Source organism: Athene cunicularia (assembly GCF_003259725.1).
Source record: "Athene cunicularia isolate RWA chromosome 18 unlocalized genomic scaffold, athCun1 chr18_part1, whole genome shotgun sequence".
In the NCBI taxonomy this organism is placed as follows: Eukaryota; Metazoa; Chordata; class Aves; order Strigiformes; family Strigidae; genus Athene; species Athene cunicularia.
The window spans coordinates 10616131-10627518 of record NW_020799123.1 but is presented as its reverse complement, the minus strand read 5'-3'; the positions used below and the strand labels follow the sequence as shown (position 1 = coordinate 10627518).

General features: G+C 45.3%; 1 protein-coding gene across 1 annotated transcript in view; it reads right to left on the bottom strand.

Annotated features, from left to right (window-relative positions):
• Positions 1-7270: 7270 nt before the first annotated feature.
• The window catches only part of AXIN2 (axin 2), a 20359-nt gene continuing 16241 nt past the window's right edge, over positions 7271-11388 (bottom strand). The window contains exon 6 of the mRNA XM_026861305.1: positions 7271-9152. Coding sequence (XP_026717106.1) covers positions 9026-9152 — 127 coding nt within the window. The 3' untranslated portion in view covers positions 7271-9025. The remainder of the gene's footprint in view (positions 9153-11388) is intronic.

Genomic DNA, 11388 nt, shown 5'->3' with positions numbered 1-11388 from the left:
AGATCACTCTTGGTGTGGTGGTGGGCTCGTCAAAAATAAGATGCGTGTCCAGACAAGACAGGCTGAAAGATTATCTCCCACCCTGAGAAAAAAACAACAACAACAAAAAAACCAACAAAAAAACCCACCCCAAACCCCAGACTTTTCTTTTCCCAGTGGCCGATTGTTTGGCTGGATGTTGATTGAGAGCTCAGGCTCAGATAAAGGCTTGAGGGTTGGCGATAATATCAAAAAGGCAGTTGGTGTGTGGGGCCAGCCAAGTTGTCATTTCCTAATACTGCTGCTGCTGTCATCCAGCCTTCTGGGGCACTGAAGAGTCTGGAGTGAACTGTTAAAAAGTATTTTAAAAAATAAAGTCAAACCCTTATTCCAGAGCCGTTCTCTCCTCCACAGACCCAGCTCAGCCTTCTCTTGGATATTGTGCTAAACTTCAGCGTTTGATCAAAAAAAAAAAAAGAAAAGAAAAAAAAAGAAAAAAAAAAGATAAAACATATAGGTAGAAATCAATGAAGCCTTTAAACACTGCGCTGTGAAAAAGACTGCACTTTACTGTTGTCTTTCTGAACCCTGTGAAATGCTGGGAAACTGTTTTTAATAAACAAGAGTTCAAACAGTGGGGCTCCGTAGCCAACAGTCACGCCTTAAACTCTAAACTTTACATGAAAACTCTCAGATCCCTTTGAACTCTTTTTTTCCTCCCTGGCAGAGGATTCCAGTGTTTATGCATTTTTTTGAGATTGCTGGCGGGATCATGAGGAGGGTTTTAATATTTTTTTTAAACAATCTCCTGCCTTCAGAAACCATTAATGCCCACTAAGAAACATCAAGGCATTGCTTTGAAGTGCCTTCTGGCTACAGCCCTCTTACACTCTTTGGTTACTGCGCAATCAAATAATTAAATGGAGTCTAAAAAAAAAATTCTTTTACCTGGTAATTAAACACCCCATGTTGGACAGTTGCAAGGGTTTTTAAAGGCACTGCAAATCTACAAAGACTTGAAACACAAAAGCACTACACGCTACTAGAGTGAGTGAGTAGACACTTTCTCCCTGCTTTGGCAACTTGTCACGGAGGCAAGGTAAGAGCTTGCCCTCCTCTTCCCAGCTTAACCAAGGCCAGGACAGTGAGTCTTGAAGGAGAAAGGACAGAGCAGAGAGCCATAAATTAGCAAAGCTAAACTCTCAAACTTTTTTTTTTTTTAATTTGTTTGTTTGCTTTGGAATAAACATTAAGGAAGAAAAAGTTGGAAATAGTATTTTGGCTACTTCATCAAATGTTGAATTACGGGCCGGAGGCCATCCCAAAAGGCCATGAAGCCCAATTTGGACACGAGCTGTCTCTGAAGGCTTTGGGCGTTTGGCTCAGCGCAGCACGGCGGCTCTCGGCAGCGCCGGGACACGAGTGCGACCCGTGCTGGGTGGCACAGGGGCACCGGCGCTGGGCTGAGTTTGCTGGACTCGCTCAAGCTCATCCTTTTCTGGACGGCTGTGGAAGAACAAGGGCTTTTGGGGCTTTGGAAGAGTGAGGCGGGTATTGTCGTGGGGTGTGTTGCGATCCGGTGGCCAATAATAATTCCCTGGCTGGGAGGAGAGGGAGAGGGCCACCTCCTCTGCTCCTTCGGAAACTCGTCTCCCTTCAAGGTGCCCTTTTCATGGAAGCTTTCTGAAACCTGGTTGTTTCACTTCCCAGAAGTTAGCTGAGAAAGTTTTCTCTGGTTCCAACCTAAATTGGCCCTTCCTTCCTGGAGCTTTGCTTTGATCTGGGCATTTGAATCTCAATGCAAAACTCTGGTGCTTTGCCTGGTTTTTGCATGGCAACAACACGGGGCAGGGTTAACCCCTCCCTGGCTGTTCCAGCTGGATCAGGCTCCCCACCGACATGTTCCATCAGCTGCCCCCCCTCGTTATTCCTGAATCGTCTCTGGATGCCAGCTGGTTTTACAGGACCTGCCCCAGGAGCAGTGTCCCATCCCCAAACCCTGCCCTTCGCCTCTGTCCTGCTGGGGCTGGGGGGACGTTGGTTGGTTGGTTGGTCTCTGAAGGCAAAGACCCCTCACCCGCCGTGTAATCCTTTAGCGTTCATACCTGTAGAGGAGAGATGCTTTGGTTTCTCAACCTGCTGTGAAACGTTTGGAAAGGATGTTGTGTTTGTAGGGCTACCAGAAACCTTTAGAGATGAAAGGATTTGAGGAAAAAAGAGCTTTGGAGAAGGCACAAACCTGTTGTCCCAAACTCTGCCAGGCTGCTGCAGCCAACTGCAAATACTCTGAAGGGGAAGAGAGTTTTTGCTGGACTTCTTGCTCTTCATATTTTAGGGCTGGATGAGACCTTGAGGGGTCAGCTGGGCTCCCTGGCAGGGACAGCGTGGAGGCTGCAGCACTTCTCTGGGAAGCAGCTCTGCAAGCAGCGGGGAAAGGGAAGAGCCAAGGCGGGAGCATCCCGGCCATGCATCCCATTTATCCTTTGACTTTTGAAGGATTTGGGGGGGAGAATGAGATCTCACTTTGAGCCAGCACAGCGGAAGGCAAGAAGAAGGGGAAGGCGAGGAGAGCTGCCACGCCAGTGGGAGCGGGAGCAGGGAGCTGGAAGTGCTGCGACTGCAGATGAGGAGGCAGCGCTGGCGACGTGCATTAGGAATGACGAGGCAGTTGTTTCAAAGCAGGATGAACTGTAGGGTTCAGAGATGTTCCAGACTCCTGCAGGGCCCAAGACAAATGTTGAAAGCCAGAATTCCCAAAGGGTCTTTCTGTTTTCTTTTTAAAAAATAATAAAAAATAATAAAAAAGATCTACCTGTCAAATCTTATCAAGTGAAGCGCTGAATTAAGGAAGGCAAGACTTAATGGGCTTTCTTCCCTAAAAATAGATCTCCTCATGAAAGAGATGAAGGGCATTGCCCAGGGAGGTCAGCCAAAATTGTCTGAAATTACGCTATCACCTAGATCTGATGTCCAAAATTAGCCTCCTCTCTCGCTATGGGGGTTCAATGCTCCCTGAAGATTAAACGCATCACAACACTCATTTAATTTAAAAGAGAGGCTAAAACATATGGCATGCCATGGTTTAAATGTTAGAAAAAAAATCAGCTTGGGACTCTTCGTTATGATTAGCAATGTGCTAATGAAGGCAAGGGGGAAAGGAGTGTGTGTGCAGGGCTGTGCGAGGAGGCTGGGCAAGGCTGCAGGCAGGAATCGGGGACGTTGCTAGGAAGAATGGGAAGGACCTGAACCAGAGCTGCTTTCACCATCCAGAACTAGTCTTGCTCTTTTTTCAGAAGGCTGAGGAAGATGATTTGCCTTAAATAATTCTCCAGCCTCCTCTGTGTGGGTGTTTTCTGGGCTCTGTGATTAAGAGAGAGCATTTGAAAGCAATGGGATAGGAACCTTGTTTAAAGACTGAGTGTTCCTTTCTTTTTTTCCTTTTTAATTAATGTGAGGTTGCTACTGGAGTGGAGTAGTTGGATGAAGGTGTTTGAGGAACACGAGGTTAATGGAAGGTGAAAGAGGAAGGGAATAAAACTGCCAATATGAGCCAGGCAGAGTGTGAACCAGGAGATGCTCCAGCCCAGCCAGCTCACGACTGACTCATGGGTTTAGAGTGAATAAACTCCCTATGTGGAGGGGAGAAAACAACCTCAGGGAGACCTGGGCAAGGCTGGGGGGAACCGGCAGTGCTGCTGGTCCCGGCACTTGAGAAAAGGAGGAAGTTTTCATGGGACTTCACCAACGCAAAGCTCCCTGCCCAGTACTGGCGCCATTAAAAATAACATAGAGGCTGTATAGGCTGTCTCTATGTGCATGAAGGGGGCGGGGGGTATGATTTTGTCACTGTTTGGGGGTTTTTATTTTACCATCTAAAAAATGGCTTTGCAGAAGAGCACTGGGGAGGTATGGGCATAGCTGATGTGCTTTGGGAGGCTCTAACTAGGGTGTTGTGAAGGATAGGAGCCTCCAGTCCCCTCTGACGGTGCAGAGGGGCCGTGGGATGGCGGCAGACCCCTTACCCTGTGCCTTGGTTTCCTGGAGAAAGGATCCCCAGATTTTTGCTGCCTGGCCCTTGTATCCCCAGCCTGTCCTCGGTGCTGTGGGAGGCAGAGAGCATCCCTCCTCCCTGCCCCACTTCCAGGGGGGCCGCCAGCACTTTCAGATGGTTTTTACCAGCCGAGCCCACCGGTGGTTGTAGGCTCACGTATCAGGGATGCTTGCCCGCCCTGCTGCGGGGCAGGGACACCTCTCCCCGAGGCACAAAACTCTTCCAGCTGCCCCGTGAGGCTGCGCTGGAGCGCGTGAGTCAGCACCCTCACCACCACCGCTTTCCAGCACTGACACCGTAATTGCCTCCCACTCTCGCACCAAATGCTGGGAATTGAAAAATCAGAGGTGGAAATCATGACTTGAGGGGACTGGTTATTTGATTTGATTTGTTTCATCTCATTTTATTCTAACAGCATGATTTTAGGGGTAGCCTCGTACAATTTTTGGACACTGACTGGGATATTTTGCACCCTCTGAGCCAGTCAATGCCAAACATTCAGGGTAGAGAGAAGAGCAAGATAAGTCACTCTTATCTGCTGTGATCTACCAGTCAGCGGAGAGGCCTGCAAGCAAGGGCTGGAATGCTTTTTGCATCCAAGTGCAGCCTATTTTTTAGCTGAGAAAAGCAAAATGCACATTTCCAGGCTCCTCGTCCCCGCACCGTCATGGAGAGAACTGACCCTGTGGCTGTCCCTTCCCCAGCACAGCCCAGCCCCGTTCCCCACCACTTCAAGCCTTGATTTGGGACTGAGCAAGACCATTGCTCATCACCACCACATGCCCCCAACAAATCCCAGCTGTGAAACACTTGGGAAAGTGTTGGTTGATTTTTTTTTTTTCAAAAAAAAAAAGCCTCCAGGCGATGCATGCCCATGATTCCCAGCCTGCTGCTCCCTCCGGGCTCTGTGGCCCAAATGCTCCTGAGGACCGTTAAAGGTCCATCAATGTGTTTTAATTGTGTAGTAACCAGGGCCAGTGTTTTTGTTGGCCCATGACCCAGGCTGCAGAGCTTTGAAACTCGCCGGGCCGCCGCTTGCCCCGGCCGCGCCGCCAATTATCCACTGCGCTACAGCCTAACGCAGGCAGGTTTACCTACCTCCGTGGGTGTTGTGGGGCTTAATGAATGTTTCCAGCATGCTTTGAAGATGAAAAATGCTCTAAGTGTTAAGTATTAGTGTGATTTAAGTGTGTGGAGCAGTTAAGTCTCGCTCACGCCGTCCTTCCTGCAGCACTAGAGCCCTGCTCGGGTTTGATTTTTGCAGAGCAGGGTTCTTGTTATTGATGTCCTTCCTCTGGAAGGAGCCAAACTGGGACATTTTGCATTCCTCCTCTGGAAGGAGCCAAACTGGGACATTTCGGCAGGTGCTGTAACACTGCAAGCGGCTCTGTGGGCAGGTTTTTTTTTTTTTCACTATGAGTTGACGTAGTTTTCGTTAAACCCGATAAACTTAAGCTAAGCTAAAAAAAACCCCCAACACTTCAGTCAAAATAAGGTTCTTGCTTTCTCCTCATCTTCTGTACCGTTTAAAAAAGAAAATTGGTTGGATGTTACACTTTTTAAGCTGTAACAGTAGAACTTTCCCACGCTGCCTCTCCATTTAGCAGCTGACAAGCCAGACCTGTAATCACAATCCTTATCCCGAGACAAGCTAAAAAACAAAATGTTTCTGAAACGCTGAAGGTAGGTGAACACTTTCAGAGTGTCACATATTAAGGTGGTGTCTAACGAGCTCCATGTCCCACTTATAATTGAAACAGAAGAGAGTATTCACTTTTCATTCATTTTAAAAAGACTATTCAAATACCCTTTCATCTCCGCTAAACAGCCTGCCATGTATTTGAAGCCATTTTATATTTTGTTTCTACAGACATCCAAAAAACAGAGGTGAGTATTTTGGAACATTGATAGAAAGATGCAAAGGCTTGTGAGGCACTGAATGGCTTCAAGCTGCCTCAAACACATTCATCTTCCCAAGAAGAATTAGGCACAGTGTGATTCATTTTAATAGCAGAAGAAAAATAATACTACGATGTAGTGCTAAGTTCCCAACCTTTGATGGCAGACTAAAAAAAGAGAGAGGGAAAAAAAAAAATTATCTTTCTTCCCTTATGTTGTTGAAGTCTCCCTACACCCATCCGTTATGTCCAGCTTATCAATTAAGATGAACCCCATGAACTTCAGATGGTTTTTTTAAAACAAGGCACCATCCATTTAAATGTGTAAAACTGCCTGCAGCTCCCTTGAACTGCAGGATTCAGTCCTGAGCTCTGTGTACTCGGTGTGAAGTTGAGCCCTTTGATAGAAGTTTTACTGATGTTTTAAATGAAGTCTTCTCATACACACAAAATAACCCAGATAATTTAAAACCTCATAGAAAAAATAAGGTGGAGAGAGAGAGGAAAAAAAAAAAAAAACAAAAACCCAACAAAAAACTAGACGGTGCCATTGGTCTAGCAAAAGAAAAGAGGCTGGCTTTGGTTACCAACAGGACAGACCAAAAGCATTTCCACAATTGCTTTCCCAGGGTTACTCGCTTGAGCCGGGGAAGGTCTGGGCGACAGCTGGGCGACAAATCCATCCCTGGTATGGGCAGCTTCCCTCAGGAACAAATTAAGCTCGTTCAGCTATAAAACAGGTTTTGTACCATAAATACCAGCGAGAGGGAAGGCGCAGGGGTGTAAGAGCTCCCCAGCGTTTGTCCTGCTCAGCCGCTTCCATCAAATCTCTCCCCGGTTTGTCTTGGCCAACGCAGCCACATTAGCAAGGACTTTACAAGGCTGGGTTTTGCTCTGGCAGGTGATGGAGGTTGGCAGTCCCGGCTCCATCACAGGTGGGTGAGGCTGTGCCCACCCTCCATCACCCAGCAATGACGTGCCACGGCCCTGCGGGAGAGCTCCAGCACTGGGGCCACCACGTCCCTTCCAACATCCCACCCTGGCTCCCTCATCCTACATGCAGGACAAATCCCCACTCCTCTATCAGCCCGGCCTCTCCCCCTCAGGCAGGCTTGGCGGTGCAGCCGGGGCAATAAGGCCAAGCTAAATTTGTAGCTGAGTTACCTGAAGGAGCCGTAGATGACTTAAGCATTGCCCTTGCCTTGCCTACTTGAGCTGCAACCACTTCCCAGCAGGAAGAGCCCCAGCCAGGGCAGGGCAGAGCTCAGCTCTTGTTTCCAGCTACCACCATCCATGAGAAGAAACCTTTTAAGGCATTAAGGGTGAAAAAAAAAAAAAAAAAAAAAATATAAAATTTTAATAAAGGCTACATCTCTTAATTACAATAATTATTGTACCAAGTAATTTTTTTTTTAAATGAAACTCTTTATAATGCATAATTTACAGTATAAGTAGAACAAAATGCCATGGCAAAAGTCATGAGTACAGGACTTGTAATAAAAGGCATAAAATATATTTATACATAAACCCCTTAAACAAACAAGGGAAAGCTTGAACCCTGAATATAGGGCGACGCATGGTCTCGTAACGCCATGCAGGCACAGGTACTGTACTGATTAAATTTTAAAAACACTAGAGATAGTGTATTAATATTTTCACCATACATTTTCTACAATATATACAGACTTATACAAAGTAGCAATTGGCAAACAGAATGCACAGATTAACTTAATCAACACAAAACCCAACTGTAGAAATGCAAGGTCGTTCCCGGGAAAGGGTCGCTCCATCCCAACACCCACACACACGCACACACCAAGCTCTGCCCAGGGCTGCAGAGCGCCTTCGCCCACATCTCCCACGGGCTCACATGGGTGTTGTGAAGGTAAGGCAAAAAAAACCCAACAAAACCAACAAAAAAACACCCAACAAACCCAAACGAAACAAACAAAAAAAAACCCCAAAACCCCAACCCACCACACAACGAGTCACGCGTTCCACACCGATCTGAAAATACGCCCCATCGTAGTTACACGCCACTGAAATACAACTGTGCTAACATTGAAGTAGAATGGCTAAACAAAATTAGCTAGCTACGTGGAATACATACAGGGGTTTGTTTAACCCGGCTTTTGCAACGTGTCCTTTTGGTGTGCTAAGCATGGAAACGGGAACTGGATGGCTTCTACAGCTCTCCCAGGCTCAGGGTTTTGCTCTCCCTTGCCTCGACCGAGAGAGGCACCGGACACCACCTGGTACCCTCACCACCGACAGCAGCAAAGCAAAAACCTCACACCGCAGAAATCCATGGACAACATTAACAAGTTGCTGTCGTAATATTGCATCTAACATCTTTAACGCTTAAGACCTTTATTTCAAATTAGAGCAGCATAGATTAAAATGCACCGGTCTCTAGATGAATGGTAGGACAGTATTTTTATTTCGGCTTTTATTATTTCTTTAGAAAAGTTTTATCTTCACTCGGAGAAATACTGGGCACAACGTCACTCCTTCCCTCCTCCCACTTCAAAAAAAAAAAAAAAATCACGAATGCGTTCATAGCCAAACTCCTAAATTTTAGATAGTGGGAACAATGTAAAAAAATAAAATAATCCTTCCTCCCATCACCCCACTTTCCCAGCCCCTCTCTTCTCCATTGTTAAAGCAGCATATCCAAAAACTGGACTTAAGGGAAAACAGACTGTTCAATAAATATCAATAGGGATTACTGTTAAGGTAAGCTATACACAGTTTCTCTTAGTCCATAGTTTTCAGATCCCCAGGAAATCATATATTATGTATGGAAGTCTCTCAAACACGGTCTGCATCTCCAATAGCCAACAGTGGTCATGTTTTTAATAAATAGTTCAGGGTTTTTATCATCTCAGTACCCAACTCATGAATAATAAATGCCATTTTTTTCCTCTAAGGCTAATTCAGCAAAGTCTTCATAGACTTCACTTTTTTTCTTCATTGGTTCAAAACTTTTCCTTCAGAGTTTTGTGGGTTTGTTTTTTTTTTTCTTTCCTTGTCATCACTACTGTTGTGTGTCCAAAGACTTTTCTAGCTTAACTTTTCTTAAGAAACACAGATGCCATCAATCGATTCTTTCTACTTTCCCAAGAATCCTTCCTTCGTACATCGGCAGGATGGTTTCGTCCTCCCAAATCTCTTCGAATACCGCACCACAGTCGAACTCGTCGCTTGCTTTTTTGAAGTAGTATCTGTGGTAAGAAGAATTAGAACACAGTTAAAAATCAAAAGGTAAAGCAAAGGATGCTTTGGCAGTTCTTTTAACCACAACATTTCCAATCTCTCCCTCCTCGGATGCTCCTCCAGCGCCTGGCGTGGCCAGGAAAACCTCAGAGTTGCTCAGGTTCAGCAACATGAAAGCATCCCTGGGTCTGCAGGGGATGGGACAGAGGGAGCTGGGCTGTGCACGCTCCTCAGCGGTGACAACAGCTTCTACAGTGAGTAAATTATACACGTTGGCAGTGGATATCCTCAGCCGTAAAGAAAATTAGAAAGCGTGGTGATTTCTGGCCAAATGTCTTATTTAAAAAAAATAAATAAATAGGATTTCAAAGCAAAGCATTCTTAAGGTTCCCCTCTCTCCCCACCTTCTTTCTTTCATGTGTTTTCTTGTTTCAAAGCTGAAGCCCAACATTAAAATTAGCAACTGTTATTAAAAGGAGAGGCTTTTTAGGCATACAGATGGATTAAAAGAAAAACCATCCCAGCTTCCTGCAATGCAAAAGCTGAAACTCTGTGGTACTCCTACTGAAAAAAAAAAAACAAACCAAAAAAACCCGGGAGCCTCACATTTGAAACAACCAAATGCCTAATTCACGTCTCCATTTTAAGTGACAGAAACTCCTGGATGTGTTTCCCGACTCTTCCTAGCAGGCAGAGGCAGGGAGCAGCCCTGGTCCAGCCTGCGGGACGTGACACGGGGAGGTCAAGTAGCAGTGTCCTGCATTCCTGCTCTTTTGCTCCGGGTCGTTAGATCATGAAGCCAACCCTCCCAGAGACAAAAAGCACCCCCACCCCTCCTGTGTCAAACAGTAAGGACCCCTCTATTATCCTGAATTAGACCGTTCAGCTTCTTGATTAAAGGTTCCTTTTATCCCGTTTGGAGCTTTCTTCCTTCTAAGGCTGCTTAATTGCATATGCACAAATGAAGGGCTTCCATTCAGAGGGGTAGCATTTAGGGAGCCTGTCCGTCTGCCGCCGCACACCTCCTCGGACATGCCCGCTCCCTTGGAAAAGTGCTTTGCCATCCGATCGCCAAGGGATGGAAAAACCTTCATCCGATGGATTACCAACCAAAAAAATCAAATTAAAAAAAAAAATAAAATTCAGCACCTCCCATACCCCTCCCCTGTAGTTTCCAGACAACTGGAGTTGGCAGATGTTTGCCAGGGGAAACCGGTTGGCAATTATTATTATTTTAGGATGGGAAAGCAGATCAAATTAAGCTCACTTTCACTATTAAAACTGGAAGAGCCACAGCAGGGTCTTAGAATTTGTTTGGGTCTTTTTTTAGTGACTGTTCTACTACACATTTTTAAAATACTCAGTAACAACGGCCTGCAAAGCTATTTATTTTTAGGGTACGTTAAAATTATTTTGGTAAGGGGATCAAAGCTGGCTTTTTAGTCAACGCAATGAAACCAGCTCCATTTAGTCAAGGTATGGTTAGGATTTATTTTTGTAAAGTCATTCCAAGCTGAATTGACACGTTGCGTCTTTAATGGCTCAGCAAGGAAAAATATCTTATTTAAGTCCTTCAGAGTCTGCACTCATTGAAGTCAATGGCCCAACTCCCACCAACTTTCATGCTGCAGGTCAAGGCCACAATTCCCCAGGCCAACAGCCTTGAAACAAACCCAAAAAAACCCAAGGAAAGTTTGAATGAATTACAAAGAACTTTCTCTTCCCTTTCCCCTTCTCCGCCCCTGTCCAGATAACAGCCGCTCTTCCCAATAACTTCCTCCACAAGCCCAAGCGCTGGCTATGTTTACAAAATTTTTATTTGAGAAAACACGCTATGACCTTTTACATAATTACAACCTTATTTCACAGAGAAAAGGGGAAAAAAAAAAAAAAAGAGAGGAGGAAAAAGAGGAGTCAAAGCAAAAAAAAAAAATCCTCCCCCACATCATCTTCAAACGAGCCACTCTGTTCTTATTTGCTCAGAAATGGGCTTTCCATTGAAACATATTTTATGTGGCAAGCTTTGCTCTTTTTTTTTAAATTTTATTTTATTTTATTTTTTGGGACATCTGGCACCAATCGAGGCGAGTAGGCCTGGCGTTACAGCTCTGTTTTGAACCGCTGCCATCTTCAGATTACCCGACACCACCCAGTTTTTTTGTGCATGTATGTTTGTTTTTTGTTAACGCCATCAGTATTAAATCACTGCTTAATTCCTTTTTTTTTTTTTTTTTTTTTTTTTTT